Source organism: Panthera uncia (assembly GCF_023721935.1).
Source record: "Panthera uncia isolate 11264 chromosome C1 unlocalized genomic scaffold, Puncia_PCG_1.0 HiC_scaffold_4, whole genome shotgun sequence".
Taxonomy (NCBI): Eukaryota; Metazoa; Chordata; class Mammalia; order Carnivora; family Felidae; genus Panthera; species Panthera uncia.
The window spans coordinates 15,182,706-15,208,139 of NW_026057585.1; the positions used below are offsets into that span (position 1 = coordinate 15,182,706).

The 25,434-nt window shown below is 38.6% G+C and overlaps 1 protein-coding gene and 1 long non-coding RNA gene across 2 annotated transcripts; one reads left to right on the forward strand and one right to left on the reverse strand.

Moving 5' to 3' along the window:
• Window positions 1-10,943: 10,943 nt before the first annotated feature.
• On the reverse strand, window positions 10,944-16,167 carry PRMT6 (protein arginine methyltransferase 6). The gene is made up of 2 exons (XM_049616688.1): window positions 14,943-16,167; window positions 10,944-12,646 (listed from the first exon to the last, which is right to left on the reverse strand). Exon 1 carries the CDS (start codon window positions 16,164-16,166, stop codon window positions 15,039-15,041), a length of 1,128 nt encoding a protein of 375 aa, XP_049472645.1. The 5' UTR covers window position 16,167; the 3' UTR covers window positions 10,944-12,646; window positions 14,943-15,038.
• On the forward strand, window positions 16,124-23,623 carry LOC125912328 (uncharacterized). The gene is made up of 3 exons (XR_007454671.1): window positions 16,124-16,344; window positions 19,088-19,233; window positions 23,239-23,623. It is a non-coding gene; the product is annotated as an uncharacterized LOC125912328 (long non-coding RNA).
• The last annotated feature ends 1,811 nt before the right edge of the window (window positions 23,624-25,434 follow it).

Genomic DNA, 25,434 nt, shown 5'->3' on the forward strand with positions numbered 1-25,434 from the left:
TTACCAACCCTTCCCTCTCCACCAGATGATTTCTGTCAACAAATAAACATATTCTCTTATCTCTTGTCTTGAAAGGAAAACACCTCATCCTTGACCCATGTTGTCCTCTAGCCTTTCCTTATCTTCACTGCTTTTTACATTGTTCACAGAAAAGCTCTGCCAAGGCACTGCCCTCATTCACTGGATCCATTTCATTCCCCCAAACCACTTTAGTTATGTTGGAACTGCTCTTGTATACATCACTGACTTTATCTTTGAGGCCAAATACAATGCATACTTTTTCTCTTGCTTGACCCCTCAGCCACACTCAACATAGTTCATCCTTCATGTCTTCATGACTTTCTGGGTGCAGCATTTGCCTAGCTTTCTGGACTCTTCACTCTCAAGTCAAACAGGATGCTTCATCCTCTAAATTTGGAAGTTCTCAGACTCAACCATTCCTTGGTTTTAGGTCATGTCTGTATGCTGATGACTCTCAAATTCAGTGTCTCAGTTCTCTCTTTTCTGGCCTCAACATTCTAACTATCCATCTGACAGCCTCCCTAGAACACCTAATAGGCACTTCAAACATATTAGACCTTGAGGCAGGGTGAATAATGGCCCACCAAAGATGTCTATGTCCTAATCCTTAGAACTGTGACTATGTTACCTTACATGGCAAAAGAGACTTTGCAAGTGTGACTAAATTAAGAAGCTTATCCTGGATTATTATCCCAATAGGCTCAGTGTAATCAAAAGGGTAAGAGGGAGTCAAGAAAGCCAAAGCCAGAGAAGGTGATGTGATTATGGAAGCAGAGGGAGAAAAGAGGATGTGATGTGAGGTCACAAGCCAAGGAATGAGAACAACATCTTGAAACTGGAGAAAGAAAGGAAACAGATTGTCCCTTGGAGGTTCCAGAAGGAGCTAGTCCTGCTGACACTTTACCTTAGCTCAGTGAGACTGATTTTGGACTTCTGACCTTCAGAACTGTAAGACAATAAATGTGTGTTGCTTTAAGCCACTGAGTATGTAGTAATTTCCTGCAGCATCAATGGAAAACAGGTCTCAATATCTGAAATTGGGTTTTTAATCCATCCCCAAACCTGTTCTTCTGCAGTCTAAGTGAATTCAGCAAAGGGCACCATTATCTAACCAGTTGCTCAAACCAGCAACCAAGGAATCACCATCGATTCTTCTCTTTTCCTTCAGCTTCTCCATCAATTCATTAACAATTCCTAATAAAATAGATCTCAAATGTGTATATTTCTCTCCCTCTCCACTGTGACCACCTTTGCTAAGTCATTGTCATTTCTTTCCCATAGGACTTAAATGATCTTCTAAAAATGATTTATCTGGGAAAATTTGTCATAGACACAAAATAAAGAAAATAGTTTAATGAAGTGCTGTAATAGCTTGCTGTAACACTGATCAGCATATGTTGACCTCCCTTCTTCACCCTTCCTTTTTTTCCCCTGGACTATTTAAAAGCAAATTCCATATATCATGTCATTTCACCCACAAGTACTTTATTATATATCTCTGATATAAGATTTTTTTACTAAATTTTTTTTAATGTTTATTTATTTTTGAGGGAGAGAGACAGAGACAGAGACAGAGCATGAGCATGAGCATGAGCATGAGCATGAGCAGAGGAGGGGCAGAGAGAGAGGGAGACACTGAATCTGAAGCAGGCTCCAGGCTCTGATCTGTCAGCACAGAGTCTGATGTGGGGCTCGAACTCACAAACTGTGAGATCATGACCTAAGCCAAAGTTGGATGCTTAACTAACTGAGCCACCCAGAAGCCCTTTGATACAACAATTAAAAAAAAAAAAATCTCATTGTCATTTTCATGTGTAATGTAAGGATAATTTCTTTATTTTTGATACAGTCCATATCTGAATTTCCCTCATTGCTTCAGATGTAATTTTTACAAATTGTTTGTATCAGACACAATTAGGTACTCGTATTGTATTTAGTTGTTATGTCTCTTAAGACTCTTGTTCTATAACAAACCACACCCATCATCTCTACCTTTTATACACCATTGGGTTTTTGGAGGAACTAGGCAGTTGTTTTCTTGTAGAATACACACATTCTAGATTTGACTGGTTGCTTCTTCATAGTGTTGTTTAACTTATTTCTCAATTCCCTATATTTTCCATAAATCTCAAGGCCTGACTAGATCCAGGTTCAATATTTTAGGCAAGTATACTGCCTATTGCATTCATCATGTTTTAAGACACATAATAACTGTTTTTCCTACTTTAGAGATTAGTACAGTTGATGGGTTCTGAACATGGAAGCCTGTTTCTTCATTATACAATTATCCATTAACCACTCCCCTCCTAGTGTTTGCAACTACAGATGATCATCACAAAGACCCATTATTTCATTATGGGTTGCGAAATGATGATTTTTAAATTCTATTATTCCCACCACTTTATTTGCTGGAATTCTATAAATGAGAACTTTCCGTCATCAACTATTGTTTATCCTGACATGCAAGTGAGGAGGCTATTGTGACGGGCTTGGCCAGACTTTTCAGTGGCATGGACTGAGGTGATGGCACACTGATGATAAAAAATAAATTTTTTCAAAATATATTTGGGTAGTAAAACCCTCAGGGTTCACAACCAATCAGAGGTGGTGAAGAAGTAACACGAGTTACAACTGACCTCTCATTTTTTGGCTTACATAACGAACTGGTGGATGGAGACGCAGTGGACCCAAGTGGGAAAGCTTTGCAGAAACCAGCAATGGGAGAAGACGAGATCACTAAGTAGATGTTATTGGAACAGAAGAGAAAGGGAGCCTTTGTACCCGTTTCTTATAATGACATTTTAGAGAAAAGGAGTTTCCAAAACAAGAAATGGCTTTTCTAAAATTTTAGAAACATAGGAAAACTGTTCAACAAGTATTCAACCAGTTTTATATATGAAATACCACATCCAGCACCCAAATCGTGTTGCCACACTGACATCAGCAAATGTTATTACAGCAGCACATTCGTCCTTCCGAAGTTAAGGGTCTGTCAGTATTTCCATTATAAACTCCAATTTTCAGCGGTTTATAACTTGGCTATTTTAAAATCACATCAGGCTGAAACTTGCAAGTAATAAAACATTTTAAAAAATAGATTTAATGCATTTTTGTCAAAATCTAGTTAAAATATTGCCTATTTTTTCTGAGATAAAGTGACTTACAGTTAATATATTGTGAGGCGAATGTTTAATTAAAGACACTTTCATTTCAAAGTTTCTGGAAATAATTACACTTTATAATAATGTCACATTTCATATGTATAGATTAGATAGGGATGGACCATAAACATTATACTGAAGCAGTTTTAATTATAATTATTTAATTATAATTTACTTTAATTTTATCAGAAACTGGCACATGCATTGTTTTGAATGAATTTCTTCCCAGTAAAACTTGTAGATTGGTTAAGGTCTTCATTTTTTTTGAGGGATAATAACATGTTCAATTTTATTTTTAAATAGTTACTTTGCTATTTTGTTAGAACTCAGTCTCACAGTTATTGTTCAATTAAAAATACACCATCTTTTGTTTGGGATAGAGTATTTTGATGCTCTTTTAGTCATAGAATTTTCTAATATTATGGATGCCAGGTTCATCTAAGGTCTTTTGTAGAATCAGTTAAGCCAGGAATTCTGCCTTAAAGTACAAAAAGACTTTCTTTCCTTACAAGGAACAGGAAGAAACATATTGTTACAGAATAAAAACAATCAAATACCATATGTTGGGTAAGGTAGAGCATGTAAAGATAAGTAAAAAATGTGCCCTGCCCTTATAAGACTTTAAAATGAATTTAAAGTAAACCTGGGAAGTCTCCAAAGAATAAAGCAAGTAGAATATAATGTGAAGTTGTGAAGAGATTCCATCCATCAGGGAGAATGAAGAAAGACTTGGTATGGGGGTAGAATTTAAGCAGGACCCTAAAGGTTGGACACGGAAGGAAAAGGGAGAAGATGGGCATTCTAGCTAGGCAAGGGTGGCAGGAGTAAAGGAAAGGAGCTACAGAATTGCATGGTTTATTGGGATGATACTACCATATTGCTCAGAAATTGTATCACATTTCCCCAATAGATGTTTGCTCTTGGTCTGTTTCAAAAGTTTCCTAAGGGGCGTCTGGGTGGATCAGTCGGTTAAGCATCCGACTTCGGCTCAGGTCATGACCTCGTGGTATGTGAGGTGGAGCCCCGCATCAGGCTCTGTGCTGACTGCTCAGAGCCTGGAGCCTGTTTCGGATTCTGTGTCTCCCTCTCTCTCTGACCCTCCCCCGTTCATGCTCTGTCTCTCTCTGTCTCAAAAATAAACGTTAAAAAAAAAATGTGTGTGTGTGTGTGTGTGTGTGTGTGTGTGTTATTGTGCGTATTTGATGGAACACGATAAATTAGATAAATGCAAAATGGACTCCACTAGGTAAGTTCCTTGATGGCCAAATTGAATCCTAGAAAGAAACTTTCACTTTGGGGGAAGTTTGCTCATGGATTCTTCCTTGTGGTGACAGAAATATTCCAGTCTAATATAGAGAACACCGATATCATAAAAACAGGATTTTTCAGGGCTCCTGGGTGGCTCAGTTGGTTAAGCATTGGACTTTGGCTCGGGTCATAATCTTAAGGTTCATGAGTGCAAGCCCCATATCGGGCTCTATTCTGACATCTCAGAACCTGGACCCTGCTTTGGATTCTGTATCTCCCTGTGTCTCAGTCCCTCCCCTGCTTGGACTCTGTCTCTCTCTTTCAAAAATAAATAAGCATTAAAAAAAAATAAAAACAGGATTTTAAAATATTTTTAAAGTTTATTGTTTAATATACACAAATTGTGTCAATATATATTTTAAATGGCATTGCATTGTAAACATAACCCAAATGACTCAGTATATATAAAATATTTGTCCCATTCTGTTTGGAAGAGTTTCATTCTTGATTGTAATCGCATTGAAGAAAACCTTTATGTGTGCAGAAATAAGGTCCATAGGATGTGTTTGCTCATATCATTTAAAGATAAATTAAGCACTGAGACTAACAATGAATGAAGAGCACCCAGGTTTGTGATTCCTTCAGTGGCTTTTGGGCAATTTTGTGGGATCTTATCTACTCAGGCCTGGTCGGCGAGAGAGGACTGGCAGATACCTACCTGTCAAACAATAACTGGGGAGAAATCTGAGTAAATCGTTGTCAAATTAATAGCTTTGAAAAAAGGATTTCATCAAATCCTTACTTAGTAAATTATACCTTAGTTTCATTTTCATCCTCTGTCATAGTTTTTGGTCTTTCTCTTTTGTTCATGGAAATCTTGAGAAATAAACCAATCATTCTGAAAGTCTTATCAACTCTTTTATTTTTCTTATGCCTTGCAAAATTTTACTTCTAGAGATCCAACCGAGTACTCTTTGGCAAGGTTTGTTTTGTGTACTCAAGCAATACTGGTAGACCCAGGAGACGTCTTACCGGCTATAAGCTCACTAGAGATTATTATAATGCTGGCAAGCCCAATCATTTGCACTGTCCATCTGTGATATTTTCAGTATGTCAGGTATCACTGAAATTTTCATCTATAGACTGTGACTGAAAAAAACTAAGCACTTGTTTTTTCCATCCATTGTCCTTGCCTAGAATGTTTACTCTGCCTTCTTACATAAGTTGCATTTGGTTTACAAGGCCCATTTACTTAACAAATATTTATTGAATATCAAATTTGTGCCAGATAATGTTTTAGGCAATGGATAGACCATGGCGAACAACAGAGACAAAGTTCCTATTATCACAAATCTTATATTGTGAGAAAGACAATAAACAAGTAAACAACTGACTTTCAGCCAACAGGGGGAAAATGGTATCTGCGGTGGGGAAGAGGACTATTTTCATTATGGTAGTCAAGGAAATGTCACTCTCAGGTGACATTTAAGCAGAGAACTGAAAGAAGAGAGAGACTGAAGCATACAGTCTAAGGAAAAGACATTCCAAGTGGAGAGTAAATAAGATAGAATCTTGACATGATCGAGAATCAGAAAGATCCAGTTCCATTCCTCCATTTTCAGTGAGAAGCTCTGATTTCCCCATCTTTCAGTGACAATACCCTTATAATCGTACTTGTCCGTGTGACTCATTTGGCGTTGAATGTATGTGTTGTGTTATAATTCTAGTTATCTTTGAAACATTGAGAGGCTAACTCTCCACTTAAGACTCCTCTCCTCCAGGCTCAGGACCTTGCCCTATACTTCTTGACATGCCAATATCAAAAATAGTAGTCTTATGCAACAGGCATTCAATAAACACCCATGATCATTAATCTGATGTAATGATTTGTGCTATTGTTGAGTCCTCAGGAAGCATATTAACCCTTGACTAAAGATTGAGTTGAGAAGAGGATTAAAGTTCTGAATATTTAAAAACTATATTTAATAAATATATATTGGTTTTAAAAAACAAGCAAAACTTAAAATATGCTGCTTAGAGATATACACATATATGGCAAAAATTATGTATATAATTATATACATGTTATTTATGTAGACTAGTTTGGTTATGTTAGGTTTGAGATGGCTATCATGTCCAAGTGGAGATGACAATTAAGCAGTGGTACATATGAGTCTGAGATGCAGGAGAGATGTCAAGGATGACGATATAAATTTGGGAGTCATTGGCATATGGATGGTACACTACTTAAAATAATGTGACTGGATGAGCTGAGCTCACCTAGAGAAAGAATAAAGTGAAAGGTGAGTATAATTTGTAGTAGCAAAGAATTGCAAACAACTGCCTACCAATAGAAAATTGGTTGGATAAATTATGGATTATACTATTAACATTTTCATATTGCTATTAATAAGAATAAATTATAGATACATACATTGACCTCATGGGATATTTAGCATATGTATTTTAACCCTCAAAAAACAATTTTCAGAGTAACATGGGTAATATGCCTACACATTTTTAAAAACAACCGCGTAGGCTGTATATAAGAGAATATAGTAGAAAGATACACTCTAAACTGTAGGGAATAGGTTAACTTTTTCCTTCTACATATTTATTATATTTATACCTTATTCATGCAGCTTTTAGAAGACTAATGAAAGAGGGACATAAACAAACAAAGTGTCTGTAACTATTTATTTAGAATGTAAGGGAATCTTAGAAAAGATATTTATGGCAGGAACAATATCCTATCGGTGCTCCATTTATTCCCCATGTGTGCCACTTGGCATCCCTTTTCTTTCTTGTATATCTGCTCCTCCAGTATCTTTACCATCAAACTTCCTCACTGGTAATCTTTAGCTGGGGACTGTCCTTAGGCTGTGAAAACTGCTGCACCCATCCACAGGAGAGCAAGCAAGTGCCTAGGAATTTACGTCTCTCCAGGGGCAGGAATTAACCAATGTCCGGTGGGTGAGAGGGTATGAATGCTCCAGCTCTCTTGCTCCCTAACTGGGGATAGTCTGAGATGTGATCTATGCTGTCCCCAGAGCATCTCTGCAGGACTGAGCCAAAGTTCCCTTTCTTAGGATTTGGTTTAATGTTACACTCTAGTCTCTTCTCCTTCCCTTCTTTTCTGCTTCTCAACTGCCCTTCTGGCCTGTTTGGGGAACCCCTGATAAACACCATTGTATGTATCCTTGTCTCAAGGCCTGCTTCTGGGGATTGTGGCTTAAGACAATGACCAACCTATTTTAAAAGACTATAGATGTAACCTTAACTCCTGAGAGCCCAGGCATCATAGATAGTATAGTGTAGTAAGTCAGATGCTCAGACTTTAGGAGAGGAGTCTGGAGCTCTGTCACTTACTCTCCCTGTGGCCTTGGGCAATTCACCAAACACCATGCCTTTGTTTTCTCATCTGTAAGATGGGACTGATAATAGAACTACTTCATAGAGCTATTTCAAAGAGTTAAATAAGATAATGTACTTAAAATGCATATAGAACATTAGGCACTCAATAATGATTTAAAAATTAATATGGATGTTTTATATAAGTATAGGGACTATCTCTGTGTGCTGTGGCCTAACAAAAGGAGGAGTTTCTCTTAAATGAAAACTTATGATAGATATGGAGCTTTCCTTAGGATGAAAGCCACTCTTTGAAGAACGTTATTTTATTATGTGTTACTCATGTGAGGTAAACAAAGTTAATACATCATTGATTTTAATGGGACTTTGCACAGTTTAATATACCATTATTGCATAAAAGCATTCTACGTGCTGAGAAGTAGTAGCTGGTGCATTTGAATAGTGTTTGGTCTAAAGCTTCAGCATATGCTATTTTCACTACATGCCTCCATGCAGGCATTATCATCCGGTATACAATAAATCAGATAATGAATCAAAAAAAGAAAAATGGTACCTCCCCAACAACTATATCACATATTTTAGCACTGAATATCATTTTAATGTCTTCAATGACATCACTGTGAAGATGGCACAATGACCACATCTAGTTTTACTTTTACAAACCTTAACTGATTGCTTAGAGTAACTCAACTGTTCTCTTATCTATTTAAGAACTTACCATCCTGAAGCCAATTTTTCTTGGGCCCAATACCATGGAATTAATTGATATGTGAACCAGTTTTACAACAATGTCTGGGCTCTGTAATATCCCTCTGATTGGGAGATCAAGCAAAGCTAGCCGATACTGAATTCTATTTATTACAAACAGCACATTTCCTGGTAGTTTTTCATTTCATTTTGTGTAAAAATCCCCTTGTAATTGCTGTCATTCTCTTTATGTTTTCCCCTAATTATTCTGACTAGAGTAAATTCTCAATTATTCAGGGACTGTATAATCTGTAGATTTTCCAAATCCTCTCTTTTTAATTCTTTTACTGTGTACATTCTTAACCATTTAAATGTCTCCTATTTTTATAATTCACCAGGTGATAAGTGATGGTAGAGTGAGAAGCTCATACTAAAATAAGCAGTTTGTGGGGCACCTGGCTGGCTCAGTTGGTAGAGCATCTGACTCTCAGGGTTGTGAGCTTAACACCACTTTGGGCATGGATCCTACCTAAAATAGTAATAAAATAAGCAGTTTGTTATTTCTATTGAAATTCCTGGTAAAAGGTCTGATTCCAACGAATGCATAAAATGAAAGTTTTAATCATTTGTGGATCTTAATCTGTTCTCCAATACTGTTTATAAAGTTAGAACCCTACACTTTGTTTTTTTGTGTGTATCAAATTATTCACGTACACTTTTTTTTATGTAGTTGACATACAATGTTACATTAGTTTCAAGTGTACAACATAGTGATTTGACAACTCTATACATGCTTGCCCTGCTAAATAGTCACCATCTGTCACCAAATAACATTATTACAAAATCACCATATTACCTATGCTGTACTTTTCAGCTTAGTGACTTATTTTATAATTGGAAGTTTGTACCTTTTTTTTTTAAAGAACCCAACAGTTTATTTTTTTTTAATTAATTAATTATTTATTTATTTATTTTTTTAACGTTTATTTATTTTTGAGACAGAGAGAGACAGAGCATGAACGGGGGAGGGGCAGAGAGAGAGGGAGACACAGAATCGGAAGCAGGCTCCAGGCTCTGAGCCATCAGCCCAGAGCCCGACGCGGGGCTCGAACTCACGGACCGTGAGATGGTGACCTGAGCTGAAGTCGGACGCCCAACCGACTGAGCCACCCAGGCGCCCCTAGAACCCAACAGTTTAGATATCATAATTTTACCAAGAGCAAAGCTGTAAGTGGGTTGTTTTATTTTATTTTGTTTTATTTTTTTTAAGGCCTAATGTCATCTCATTCCATACAACCCATTACTAAACTGCACATAGCTTGAGATAATGGAGGTTGGTGGTTTTGTTCACAAATTTGAAAGGGTTGAGTTCTTAAATAGAACAATCCTTGAATCTGTTTAGAAATTAAGCTAAAATGAGAAGTTAAAGACAAGTATCAAAATAAGCAATAGTTTGTAATCTATCAAAACACTCTTGGTTATGTTCTGAGCCCATGACTTCAGCAAAACCTTACCCTAAGGATATGGTGATGTGGGCAAAACGTATGCATTGGGATCCTGATCTTCATTTATGAGCTTCTCTCACTAACCTCATGCCTCCTTGACCCCAAGATATCTTTTATGTTGTCCTCTGACTCTGGAGAAACACTTACTGTCCTCAATCACATTATCTAACCATCTTCTGAATACTCAACTCTTCCTTCCACTCTACACAGGTCAGCATTTCTAGTCCCCTTTCCTGTTGAACTTTTCTAGTGACCAAAATAGTAAAATACATAGATTCATACTAAAGGATAGTTTTGTGACCTGTAAGCCTCCCCACCTCCTTTCCATTTTCCTTTTAAGACAATTTGCATTAAAAAGAAAAGCTCTATGGGGCATCTGGGTGGCTCAGTCTGTTAAGCATCTCAGGTCAAGAGCTTGGGTGGGTGGGGTTCCTGAGATGAGCCAATGGGGCTCTGTGCGGACAGCTGGAGGCTGGAGCCTGCTCACACTCTATCTCTTTCTCAAAAATAAACACTAAAAAAAAAAAAAAAAAAGTTAAAAAAAAGATCTACAAACCCAATGGAATTTCAAATTGGTTTAATTTCTGGAAATAGAACAAAGGACAGAATGTTCTGTCATGCATGTTTCTATAAATGAATAAACTCAAATGGTATTGGTAAGTAGAGGAACAATGTCAGAACATAATGTGGACGGACATTGGTTAGTCGGTTGACTCCTCTCACCAGGCAACAACCACCTGACATAAGGTATATGGACACAGTTGATGCGAGTCAAAAAACCTGTCACACCCTATATTCTTCCTCTTGGCACTGTTTGGCCACATGCTGTGTCCTGAAATGTTTATTATACCTTCAATCCATTTTTGTGCATTCTGCTTTCTCAGTAACTCTTCCTTTTTTTCTTCCATCACACTATCTTATTTACTGCAGTATTATTAGGACTAGCATCTTTTTTTTTTTTAACTGCTGCTATCTTTATTGGTATTCTTAGTACTCTTGGTTACAAAGTTACATAAGTTTTAATTGTCCACCCAAACTAATTTTCCCTGAAGTTCGCCATTTTTAGTGCAAAATATTACAGACTGGGAAGGTTTTCACAAGTACCTCTTTCATCTGATTGCAAGAACACTGGTAAAGCACTTTAAAAAAGTGTGGGGAAGATTTACCTCCACCCCACCTTCCTTTTTGTTCAGGGGGCAGCATGAACAAAGGAGGAATTTTTTTCCTTCCTTACAGCTTTCTGCATTTGTTGGAAGTTAAAAAGCTACCCAATCAACTAAAAAATTCATCAGTCTTTATTCCAAGTTATTATAAATAATGAACTTAATCATCAAAGCTCCCAGAGGAGCACAATTCCAATGTTACTGGTCATGTCTTAGTTTTTATTACAATTTTGTGCTTAGGTAGATCCAGATTTTTTGTTTCAAATGTCTCATCCTACATGCATATGCAAAGTTTTGAGGAATAGTCTCATTATATCATCTTCCTCTTTACATCATATCTTTCTGTGAGGTCCTCATAATCTATGTAATAAGTAACATAGAGAGGAATTCTGCACTTGAGAGGAATTTTAAGGTTACAATTGACAAAAGGGCTGGCTTCTCATTCTTGCTTCAGCAGAGGTTAAGATTTAGCTGGATTGAATTCTTCCAGGTTAAATAATGTATGCAAATTACTGGTCTAGGTGATTTTATTCCCCTCTTGTATTCCAGTTGAGAGTACCATTTGCTTATTTATCATAGAACTTGTTAGATAGTTGGTGTTTATGAAATCATTAAATTAGTGAACACCTCATTGGATGCCTCTCTGATCTCAAGCACAAAGTACCTATAACCAAAATGGCAGGATGTATCTACTTTTGTTTGCTACTGCATTGAGAATTTTCTCCTGGAGGCTTCAGAAAGAATGCCACACTTGATTAGCCCTCTTAGGGAAACGAGTACACGGTATGTTTCACAAGTCCCTAGTAATTAGTAATTGTCAACCTTGAGATCCTATGTTGGCTCTTTGAGGCCTATGACTTATATCCCAATGGAACCTTCTTAAATTAAGAGGTTGTTTGGGGGTAGGAACTGAAATACTTGTGTTCAACTGTCAAGAACTGGCTATGTAACCATAGGCATCCTTCAGTAACAAAGTCTTTTTCCTACTATGTAAAGTGACCTGCCTTTCCTAACACTTACACCACCCCAAGTCTTTAGCCCGTTATCATTTATGTATTTTTCTTTCTGGTTCATCCTATGAACACATCTATTTGGAAGCAAAAGCTATGTTTTATTGGTTTGTATCCTAAGTGCTTCTCACAATGACTGTTACCTGGTATTCTCAATAAAATGTCCATTGGTCCAGTGAATGTAAATATTTGGAAAGTTTCACAGTGCTAAATAAATGTAAGCTGTCTCAAAAAAGCAGGTAGAACTTCACCGTTTCTTTCTCTTCTTAGGGCTGACAGTTCTTCCTGTGGCCCAAATGACCCTAGGCAATCAGTGCCAGTTCACACAGAGACTGAACAGTGCCTGGATATTGGAGCAGGTCACATTCTCATCCTTCTGGAAATGTTGTCACTCCAAAGGGCTTGGACTTCCTTTGGATCATCTGGTGTCCAGTCATACATTGCTCATCATACAAAGCCATGCTGATACTGCCAAACACCTGTAAAAAAAAATCAAAATGTTGAATATTTATTCTGTGGTACATTTTATAGGTGTCCAAATGCTTCAGGTTTGCATAGCACTTTTCTGTAATTACAACAGCTAGGAATCACTAAGATCTTACTGTGTACCAGGCATTATATCCTTACATGTATTAACCACATGTATCACATGTGTCACATTTCTATGGAGCATGCATGATTGTTTTACATTTTGCATGAGAACACTGGAGAGGAACAGAAGTTAAGTATTTTGCCCAAGTTCACAGGGTTAAAGAGTGGTGGAGCCTAGGTACCAGCAGGATATGTCTGGTTCAAGTCCTAGCTTTTAATCCTATGCTATGCTGCCTCTCCACTAATTGCTTTAGTAGCTATATTTTTTTAATTACCATTCATTTTTCTTTTGGGAAACAGTTATAAGAATATTACAGCTTACTTTGCCTAAGTATGAAATCATTTCCACTTCTATGGTTACCCTAAGTTTTAATTGGTGTTCTTTGCATGCTTACACTGGTGATGAGAACTCTATAGTATACATAGATTTATAAAAGATATACTATATTTAAAAAAATGGAATTCGGGGAGAATGCTTTTGTTTGCCCAAACAGTAAAGGGATTGTTATAGGAAGTTAAAAAATATTAGAAATTTATTCAAAACCATACAATAAAATTCTAAATACATGTTCAACTTAAAAAAAGCTGTTCACCCTAAAAAAAAAAGGACCTAGATTAGATCTCCAGCTTAAATCAGGCCCAGCTTGCTATGACTGTTCCATTTATATAGACTGTTAACTATCAAAATGGTGACAACTATCACTACTGTTGCTTGCTATTCAAGGATCTTATAACGTCATGATTTTGTATGTTTCCCTTCATAACTGAAGATCTCATGTGTTAACGCTAAATTTTAGCAAATTAGTTATAATACTTTAGTACCTTAATATGCGATGAATAAAAGAGAAAACTTGGTTACAATGAACAAAAAACTATGTTAGACTATTTCAGAAGACCACTTTTTCACACCTGTTTTCTATTAGCATACAAGCTACCAGTATGAAGAAAAAAGCTACATCAAGCATAAATTACCCTTAAACTATATTCTGAAGGGGTTGTAACACTCTTAAGAATTGACAATATTAAAAAGGCAAAAAGCATTATAAGTCACAGTACACAAGACTTCTTACTTCATCTATAAAAATAGAATGAATGCCAATGTTTTATTTGCCACAGGGATAAGGAGGGAAACATCCGTGAAATAAATTTGATAACATGACTCACACTTCATTACAAATGATTTTCCTAAATTCACAACTTTCACATTTGGCTGAGCTAAAAAGAAAGGAAAAAAAAAACAAAAAAAAAACCTCTAAAAAAAGGAAATTTCATTTGATGTAAGTAGGCCAGATCACATGATCTCTTTAGATGAGAGTTTAAATGAGTGCACTTCTCCAGCTGGGAAAATATTTTCCTTCATTTAGAGAGGCTAAATAATTTACCCCAAATGATGAATAAACCCTTGGGTCAGGTTCAGAAAAACCTTCTATCAGCCTGTTTAGTAAGAATCACACAAAACTTTATTATGTAACAAATATGAAATAAAACATTTCCTTGTTTAAGTCTTAAAAGATAAGAATTAAAAAATCCATACTAACTTCACCATCTTTAGATCTTTTCTCCTACATCTACCTTCTAGGTTTCTTGGGTATGCCACACAACTGTATACAGCCAATTTTACTCAATGGAGAAAAGTGTTCCAACTTTTTAGCACCCTATGGAAGTAGTAAGTGTAAGAACAGGGTTATTCAAACTGCTTCCTCTTTCTCCTCCCTCTCATTACCAGCAGCAAAGCTTATTTAAAAAACAATGAGGGAGAAGTACTGAAGCCTAGAGGCACCTAGGAAAGGAGGGAATTCAGAGAATGATAGAATATGGCTCTGGAGAGCTATTTAAGTCATACTGGAAATTTATGTACTCTAACAAAACCCTTTACTGTTCTCCCTGGCTACAGATTTAAATGTGAGGTGTCAGGGATGTGCATGGAGCCTTCATAAACTTATATTTTCTTCTGTGTTTTTGCTTTCTTCCCGTGTAACAAAAGAAATAGAAATACAAGTGCTTGGTACCACATGCTTTTAAGGCTCAACAAAGCCCATTGATAAACAAGCTGTTTCCAAAGTTGGGGGCCTCGGGATTTGCTTTTTAAATAAATATCGACAGAAGAATCTCGAAGAGAGGCAAGTCACTCTCCCTCCCCAGAAGCCAAGGGGGAAAAAGGAGACAGAAGGTATTGCCCCCTACTTGCACGTGGAATCTCCCTTTCTCCTCCGAACCCCCCTCCGCCTCTACCACGCGGGTCCTGCAGATTCGGGAGGTAGTTGGGAGAAAAGGCAACGATCAGTCCTCCATGGCAAAGTCTTTGGTCTTCTCCTCCTGGTCGCCTACTTTGTAGCGCAGCAGCACGCGCAGGAGACGGTGGTTATCCCGGGAGGGCAGCAGCGTGATCTCTCCGGAAATGTCCGTATCTTGTTCCACTTGCACAGGTTCGTTCAGGTAGAGGAGTGCCTGCTTCCAGTGCGTGACCGGATGAAAAGGCGAAGTGGACAGCACCAGCGGTTTCTCCGAGTCCCCTCCGGGGAAGGTCACCTGGAACCAGATGGCAAAGCCGTGCATGGGCGCCGAGCCGTAGCAACTGAAGCGGAAGCGTCCACCCACCCCAGCCTCCAGCTCCTGCTCCAGGCCGGTGCGGGCCAGCTCCAGCTGAGCAAAGCGCTGCGGCCGGGCCAGTACATCCTCCCCAGACAAACCCTGCACCACGATCTCCGAGTGGCCCATAAGGCAGCGAGTGGCGAAGCTCTCCAGGCAGCTCATGTCCACACCATAGAGCTGCTTCACCTGGCTCCAGAAGCCTAGGCGCAACTCCAGCATCTGGTCGCTGATGGGCGCCACGAAGAGCTCGGCGGAAGCCGGCAGGAGAAGACCGCCCTCCTTCAGCCATTTGGTCCGCGCGTGGAGCACAGAGCTCAGCATGGACTCGTGCAAGAGTCCGTAGCCCATCCACTCGCTCACGATGGCATCCACCTGCTCCGGCAACTCCACCGTCTCCACTGGCCCCGGCAAGACGTGCACCCGGTCCTCCAGGCCGTTGAGCCGCACCACCTCCCGGGCCTGTTGCCAGATGGCGCTGGCCTCCACCGCGTACACGCGCCGGGCCCCGGCCTGCACACAAAAGATGCTAAGAATGCCGGTGCCCGCGCCCACGTCCAGCACAGTCTTGCCCCGCAGTGCTGACCAGTTCCGCAGGATGCCCAGGCGATAGGCATCCGTGCGGACGCGGTCCGCAATCATCTCCTCGTGGACGGATATGTCCGAGTAGCACTCGTAGTACAGCTGGTCCCGCTCCCGCCTAGCCCTCCGGGGTCGCGGCAGGGCCGCCTCCTGCTCTCCGCCATCTTCCTCCTCAGCTCCCTCCCCTCCTTCGCCGCCGCCCCCCGACTCAAGCTTTCTTTTCTTGGGCTGCGACATCTTGGCGGCTCCGACCGACTCCCAGCGGGCGTTGCGCCGCTCCTCGCGGCCTCCAGGAAGCGGGGGCTTCTGGGACTTGTAGTGCGCGCCGGCACCTCCCACTTCCTGGGGGTTCGCAGCACAGGTGCCAGCTAGAAGCCTCCGAGCTCTACTCAACTCTTTTAATTGCTCCTTGGAGGTACAGGAATCTCTTTCCCACCCACCATACCCAGATTTTACGAACCTGTACCTACGCCTCTTTTCCTTAGCTCAATTCCCTTTTGCTTTCACTCCCTTCCTGAAGCCCACACGCGCACAAGACTAAACATCCATGTTTGTCTTGTCTGCTCAACTTTGTCTTGTCTGCTCAAGTGTCTGATTTTATTCCACCGAATCATCCGGGCGACGCCCTTCAGATACTGCCACCTCACCTGGACCATTACTACTCTTAAAGTTCTCCAGGTGGATATTTAAAAATTGCACTCACGTTTTCTTTTCTGTTTTCAATGGCGTTAGGGTGCAAAGAAGGTGTAAATACAACAAAAACCTCTCACGGTGTAAAACTTTGGTTCTGATTCCGGTGAGAGCACAACTTAACTGAAAAGATTAAGACGGATTGTGTGACCACTCTTGCCTTCAATTACCCACCCACACCAGCAACAAGGAATCTTCATTGCAGTCTGAGAATTATGTTGCTGGTCTCTATTTGAGGAGAATACTTACTTAACTCAGTCTTGCTCTGGTAATTCAGTGGCTCATTCAAAATTTAAATCTTGGAAGGGTTCAGAATGAAGAACAGTTGAAAAGCAAGGGTGATTTGATACAGTGAAACCCATTGCCAATTGTATTCTGGTAACCAATTAAAACTTTTTCCCTCAGAAATAACTGAGTCCTTCCTCCCTTATGCTCACTTTTCCACTGCAACTCAGTTTTTTTCTGTGTGATATTTTGTCTGGACAAGATTGATACTCTGCCTCTTCTGTTTTTCTTTCAGTCACCTATCAGCTATTAATTTCTTCCCTCTGTTGTTCATAGTAGCAATAAAATAGCTTTAAAATGTGATTTCTGTATGAGTGTCTGTATTTTTAACACTGTGAGAATAAAATTTTCTCGCAGCTTCAAAAAAATCACATTGAGGAAAATTGACTTTTATTTTCTTGTAGTCTCAAGCCATGTCTATCTAAACAATGGGCCTATATGCCTCATCTGGGGAAAAAGTTCCTTTACCTTTACTTCCTTCTACTAATCTCTTATTTAACGAAATAGGTTTGTTGACCAGACAAACCTTGGCTCTACTTCTAACTCAGGGCTCTCACTTCTTGCTGCTCAGTAGAATCATCTGTGTAGCATTTAAGAAATACCTATCCCTGTGTCCCACCTCAAAGTTACCAAAACAGAACCATTTCAGTGGAGCCTGGGCATATAGTTTTAAAAGCTTCCCAGGGAATTTGAATGTGCAGCCCCTGTTTCTAAGATGATCTTAGTTAAATCTTGCTTCATTATTTTCATTGGGTAAAATTATCTTTTTTCAATGGCCTGGGCTCAACCACTTAAGACCACAAGTCCTCAAAGCAGCTCTTCTATATTTCTGCCCAGTTTGATAGCTTGTTTGTTGTTGTTTTAAATAGAGGCACAGAGCAAGCCAGGGGATTAGAGTTTTAAATGTGACCACTTTAATGTATGACTTCTAGGTTGTTACTTAGTGCATACCTCTCCTTTCCTTCCTCCAAATCCTTCCCTTCCCCTTTTAAATGCACGGACTCCTCCAACCAATTTTCAATGCACTTACTTATAGTATCTTTTAAGAAAATTCTGAATATAACTTTCATTGGTTCTCCCTCCAAAATATATCTTGAGCCCATCTTTTTTTCCTTCTCCCTTGCCAGCACCCTAGTCTAATCTTCCATCTTTCCTTTGCTGGAAATCAGTCTCCTAAAAGATGGCTCAGCTTCTAAACATACCAGTGTCCAATCCATTGTCCACGTAGCTATAAGAATGAGCTTTACAAAACCCAAATTAGACCATGTCACTCTCCAGTAACTTCCCATTCTAGGTCCTGAAACAATCCAGTAACTTCAGATAACTTCCAATCTCATCTCATGATACCCTTCCCAACTCACTGGGCTCCAGATGTTCTCTTTCCTGGCTCAGGTCTTCACTTCTGCTCTTCTAGGCTTGGAACGTTGTTTTTCATGTTAGTACTTAACCTCAGTGGCTTCTTCTCCTCCATTAGGTCTCAGCTTACATATTGCCTTCTGATAAAGGCCCTCTTTGGCTGCCTTAAATATTATTTTCTAATACTGATTATTGCTTTATTTTATATTGTTTACTGCTTTTATTATTTGTATGTATTAGTTTATTTCTGTATTTGTTTTTTTGTAAAATATAAACTCCAAGAGGCTTGGACTTTTGTTTCCCCCCTATTGTAGTTCCTAGCACTAGCACAGGTCCTGGCATATAGAGTGCTCAGGAAATAGTCTTCAATGAAGAGTATTGTGGAAATAGATAGGAAATAGTTAAATAGTTAATTATTCATAGGGGAAGCAGAAGAGTTTTGTTTTTTTTGTAGTTCGTAGTATGACAATTTGACTCTGATAAATGCTGAGATAAATCCAGATATAGATTGAATTTAGGATGCTCCCAAGTGTGAGAGTTGCTTTATTTTCAAACACTCTTAACCCTTCTAGACAGAATAATGTTAAGCTCTACATTTTATGCCCAGACTAGAGAAGAAATGGCCTGTGGCTCTCTCCCCTCCTGCACATTGGCTTGATATAGAGAGGGATTTCTTTACTCATCTTTTCTACCACACTGAGTTGTTTTAAGTAGGAAAGGGGCATAGATCATCGTTCTCCTCTACGTCGTGTAGCTCTAGCAAACCACCTGGATGGGAGGAGAGTTGGAGCTCAGCTGACAGAGCATTCTTTGTGTTTTTATTTCAGTGGTCTACTCACCACATCCATTTGATGCTCAATCCCAATGTCTTTCAAATGAATGGATCTTCAAATTGATTTAATACATCTTTACCAGCATTAAAAAAAAAAAAAAAGAAGAAATAGAAAATCTCAAGTACATGAAATGAGTACAGGTGAGTTTTATTTCAATACTCACTGGTTTCACTTAAGTATACTATATATGTATTTCTTGCTCCAGATTATGGTTTGAAAGTTTGAAATCCACAGCTTGTTCTCCAAAGGTGCTGTTAATTTTACATTTCTGTACCTTTCCTTTGGGTTTGTCCACTCACTCATCTATTTAGATAATGTTCAAATGTTATCATTTATTTGTAGCTTTTTTCAACCAGTCTGTGACTGATAATACTTACATATAATTCTTTTTTCACTTATCCCATTGGACCACAGCTACTTACATATCTGGCTTTTCCATGTTAAATGGTGTATATTTGAACACCAAGAGTTTATATTTTTCACTTTGATATTGAGAATCGAGTGTATTGTGCTGGAATCTGAACTGTTTTGACATTCTCAATTGTTGTTCCTGAGTGCTCAGGGCATCATAGATGTGTTTTGTATGACTAGGAGAAAGATGATTGATTTTCTGTATCACACGCATTGATGTATTTATCCATTTTTTCAATAAACATTTGGACTTCTCCTCTGCATTAAATATTCTAGAAACAGGGGCTCCTGGGTGGCTCAGTTGATTAAGCATCTGACTCTTGATATTGGCTTGGGTCATGATCTTGAGGTTGTGAGATTAAGATTGAGCCCCACATCAGGCTTGGTGCTGATAGCATGGAGCCTGCTTGGGATTTTCTCTCCCCCTCTCTCTCTGCCCTCCCCATGTCCCTCTCTCGCTCTCTCCCTCTCTCTCAAAATAAATAAACATTAAAAAAAGATTCTAGAAACAAAGAACATATCAAGAAACAAAAGACAAAAATCTCTACCTCCACAGAGCTTATATTTTTGTATTAATATTATTTTATTTACCATTCTTACATTACCTTACTTAAGCAAATTATTATACCACTTTTAATTCTCACATTTTTTCCTATATTAATTTATTTGTGGAATTTGCTGGTGTGATTGCCTCTCACAAATATTTAAAAAATTTTTCCTCTTTAATTTCAAGGTCTGTTTAAAAATGTATTTTAAAGCCTGGAATTAGAATTGAAGGCAGTTAGTTCCTTCAGGATTTCAAGATTTCATTGTAGTTCTCAAAGTGTGTGTTGGGAAAGGGTAAAGGAGCAATGACATGAAAAATGTTATAAATATCTCTTTGATATGAATATTCATTAAATGATGTAGTTCTTACCATTCCATAGTTGCTTGGAAGCTGTCAGCATTGAAAAAGGCACTTCTATCTAAACAAACAAACAAAAAAACCCCAAAACCCCAAAACAAACCTTTGTAGAAAATGAAGGTAAAAGATGGGGCACCTGGGTGGCTCAGTCTGTTAAGCGTCCGATTTCAGCTCAGGTCATGATCTCACGGCTTGTGAGTTTGAGCCCCGCATGGGGCTCTGTGCTGACAGCTCAGAGCCTGGAGCCTCTTCAGATTCTGTGTCTTTCTCTCTCTCTGCCCCTCCCGCACTCACATTCTGTCTCTCTCTGTCTCTCCAAAATAAATAAAGATTAAAAGTAAGTAAATAAACATTAAAAAAAAAAGGAAAATGAAGGTAAAAGATGATGATTTTTCTGTTTAAACAAATTGGAACATCAAACATAAAAAGCATAGGTATATGTAATTCTCTTGATGTACATAGTGTCTTTCCATGGTGTATTGGCCCAGCTATTAAACCAAATACTAAAACAGATGAATAGCAAATTCATAGCTCCCTGATGATATTATTTAAAAAAATTTTTTTTAATGTTTATTTATTTTTGAGACAGAGAGAAACAGCGCATGAGTGGGGGAGGAACAGAGAGAGAGGGAGACACAGAATCTGAAGCAGGGTCCAGGTTCTGAGCTGTCAGCACAGATCCCGATGTGGCACCCAAACCCATAAACCGTGAGATCATGACCTGGGCCGAAATCGGATGCCCAACCAACTGAGCCACCCAGGCACCCCTCTCTGATGATATTATTATGAATAGTTGTAATTCTTTTAAAAAATGTTTGTGTTAAATTATTTAGGTAGTCACAACAAAGATATTATGAATGTAATCCATAATTATCAATTTGGTTTAAAATTTGGTTTATTGAGCCCTCTTAAAATATTGAATGCATCATTTTAACAATTTCAAGTACAAATATTGGCTATGACATTTTAACTATTTCTGCTACAAATCATGCCACTATAATGGAAATAGTACAAAAACCCCCAGGAATGTTCGTTATAATATGGGGAAAAGTAATATATCAGTGCATCTATGGAAATTTGCTCATCTGCCACAGGAGTAATAAGAATCAGGTAGCTTGAAGAAAATTAGATATTAAACTTAACGAATATTATTTAATAAGCTCTTCCTCTCTATCTTTTTTCTTTTATGAAAACCAGTATAAAGAAAGTCAGCCATTTTCTTCAACCAGATGCTTATGATCTCATAGTATTTTGCTATTGAGGACATTTAAAATGCATAGAAGTAAATGTAGTCACAGTAGACCTGTGATTCTCAAAGTATGGTTTCTAGATTAACAGGTTTTTTTTTTTAAGTTTATTTATTTCGAGAGAGACAGCATGAGCAAGGGAGGGGCAGAGAGAGAGGGAGAGAGAGAGAATCCCAAGCAGGCACCACACTGTCAGTGTCGAGCTGGATGCAGGGTTTGATCTCACGAACCATAAGATCATTACCTAAGCCAAAATCAGAAGCCAGATGCTTAACCGACTAAGCCATCCAGGCTCTCCTCGAGATCAGCAGTAATAGTATCACCTGGAAAATCACACAAGCGTGGACCCCGCTCTATATCTAATGAATTAGAATCTCTGGGGTTAGGGTTCTGCAATCTTTCTTCTAATATCCCTTTAGGTAGTTCTGGTACATCGAAATTTGAGAATAACCACACCAATTCGAAGAGTGCCAGGACCAGTGTGAGGCCAGGTGGAGTTCATGGAATGGAAGGTCTATTTTTTCCCCCTATTGCTATGAAACAAATTATTACAAATTTAGCAACTTAAAACAAACTTTTTTTTTCTTTTATTTCCTAGTGTCCATGAGTCATGAGTTCAGGCACTGCAAGGCTGTACTCAAGATGTCAGCCCAGCCACATTCCTTTTTGGAGCTTGGGATTCTCTATCAAGTTCACATGGTTGGCAGAATGCAGTTTCTTGCAGTTGTAGGAATGAAGGTTCCTTCCTCTTCCTGATTATCTGATAGGGGCTACTTTCAGCTTTTAGAGGCTTCTGGCAATTCCATGCCATGCCCAGTCTTTCTCACAACATGACAGCTTACTTCTTCAAGGGCAGCAGAAGAAGCTTTCTGACCTTGGAGAGGGCTCTAGCAAAAATCATTCTCTTGTTCCCACCCACCCCCATCTCCCTTTTAACTAACTAAAAATCAACTGGGAACTTCAATTCCATCTGAAAATAATATTTTTCAGCTGCAGAAAATGGTTCTGGGTAAAGAGACAAAGGGTGTGTTCCTACTGAAGCTTCATAAATATTGTGAAATATCTGTAAATAAGTGTATGTCTCAGAGAACTATGGGTGTAGCTCACGGCATGTGGAGATGACTGTATCAAATAGATCAGAAACAAAGTTTTGAACAAGCTGTGACCATATCTGAGCAGAAAATTTTAATGCCACTAGCTGCACACATTGCCTACTACTGTTGAGTTTCTGAATCCTGCTAGGTGAGGAAGCACACTCCAAATAGTGACCACTTTTCTAGTCTGGGTCCAAGAAGTGAATACTTTCAGAATAAAGCCAGGTGGAACTGGGCCTAAGTAAACCCAGGAGAGCCAACTAGATTGCAACTCCCATGTGGTGGAAGCAAGGAACAAATTCTTTTGTTACAGTGAGCCACTGAGATATTGGGGTTGTTGCTGCAGCAAAAACAAAGCTGACTTATACAATATATGTACAGAATGAGGTCGTTAGAGAACCACCACCCAGGTCAGGATATTTAAAACACCACCAGTGACAGAAGTGTCCCTGTGTCCCTCCAATTCTGTACTTTTCCTCTTCTCCACAGGTATATATCCTGGTAATACCATAAAAAGATTCAGTGAACTTCCTGTACATCTGATCACACAGTATGTGTTCCCTTGTGCCTAATTTCTTTTGCTCACCATTATGGTTGTGAGATTCATCCCTGTGACTATGTGTAGAAGTATTCTCTTCACTTTCATTGCTTTATTTTATAATATTCCATTGTATGAATATACCATAATTTGTTTAACTGTTTCTGCTATTGTACAGATCCTCTGAGGTGGAAATAATCATTCCTACAAGGAATTTTGTAGTGTTATTTTTTCTTGTACAGTTCTTTTGACCCTTAAAGTTTTCTACTTTATATAAATAACTTATTTTTATCATCCTATTATATATTAAGTGCCTAATAATAGTTAAAACTTATTGTGTTTAGCATTGCCTAAATGTTTTATATGCATTATTAATTAATTCATTCAACAAATATTTTTAAAATTTTATTTTTTTTAATTTGCATGCAAATTAGCATATAGTGCAACAATGATTTCAGAAGTAGATTCTTTAATGCCCTTACCCATTTAGCCCATCTACCCTCCCACAACCCTTCTAGTAACCCCCTCTGTTTGTTCTCCATATTTGAGTCTCTTATGTTTTGTCCCCCTCCCTGTTTTTATATTATTTTTGCTTCCCTTCCCTTATGTTAATCTGTTCTGTGTCTTAAAGCCCTCATATGAATGAAATCATATGGTATTTGTCTTTCTCTGACTAATTTAACTTACCATAATACGCTCTAGTTCCATCCATGTAATTGCAAATGGCAAGATTTCATTCTTTTTGATTTCTGAATAATACTCTATTGTATATGTATACCACATCTTCTTTATCCATTCATCCATCCATGGACAATGGGGCTCTTGCCATACTTTGGCTATTGTTGATAGTGCTGCTATAAACATTGGGGTACATGTGCCCCTTTGAAACAACACACCTCCATCATTTGGATAAATACCTAGTAGTGCAATTGCTGGGTCGTAGGATAGTTCTATTTTTAATTTTTTGAGGAACCTCCATACTGTTTTCCAGAGTGGCTGCACCAGCTTGCATTCCCACCAGCAATGCAAAAGAGATCCTCTTTCTCCGCATCCTGGCCAACATCTGTTGTTGCCTGAGTTGTTAATGTTAGTCATTCTTACAGGTGTAAGGTGGTATCTCATTGTGGTTTCGATTTGTATTTCCCTGATGATGAGTGATGTTGAGCATTTTTTCATGTGTCAGTTGGCTATCTGGATGTCTTCTTGGGAGAAGTGTCTATTCATGTCTTTTGCCCATTTCTTCACTGGATTCTTTGTTTTTTGGGTGTTGAGTTTGATCAGTTCTTTATAGAGTTTGGATACTAACCCTTTATCTGGTATGTCTTCTCCATTCTGTCAGTTGCCTTTTAGTTTTGCTGATTGTTCCCTTTGCTATGCAGAAGCTTTTATTTTGATGAGGTCCCAGTAGTTCATTTTTGCTTTTGTTTCCCTTGCCTCTGGGAATGTGTTGAGTAAGAAGTTGCTGCGGCCAAGATCAAAGAGGTTTTTGCCTGCTTTCTCCTTGAGGATTTTGATGGCTTCCTTTCTTACATTGAGGTCTTTCATCCATTTTGAGTTTATTTTTGTGTATGGTGTAAGAAAGTGGTCCAGGTTCATTCTTCTGCATGTCGCTGTCCAGTTTTCCCAGCACCACTTGCTGAAGAGACTGTCTTTATTCCATTGGATATTCTTTCCAGCTTTGTCAAAGATTAGTTGGCCATACGTTTGTGGGTCCATTTCTTGGTTCTCTATTCTGTTCCATTGATCTGAGTGTCTGTTCTTGTGCCAGTACCATACTGTCTTGATGATTACAGCTTTGTAGTATAGCTTGAAGTCTGGGATTGTGATGCCTCCTGCTTTGGTTTCCTTTTTCAAGATTGCTTTGGCTCTTCGGGGTCTTTTCTGGTTCCATACATATTTCAGGATTATTTGTTCTAGCTTTGTGAAGAATGCTGGTGTTATTTTGATAGGGATTGCATTGAATATGTAGATTGCTTTGGGTAGTATTGAAATTTTCATAATATTTGTTCTTCCTATCCAGGAACATGGAATCTTTTTCCATTTTTTTGTGTCTTCTTCAATTTCTTTCATAGGCTTTCTATAGTTGTCAGTGCATAGATTTTTCACCTCTGGTTAGATTTATTCCTAGGTATCTTATGGTTTTTGAT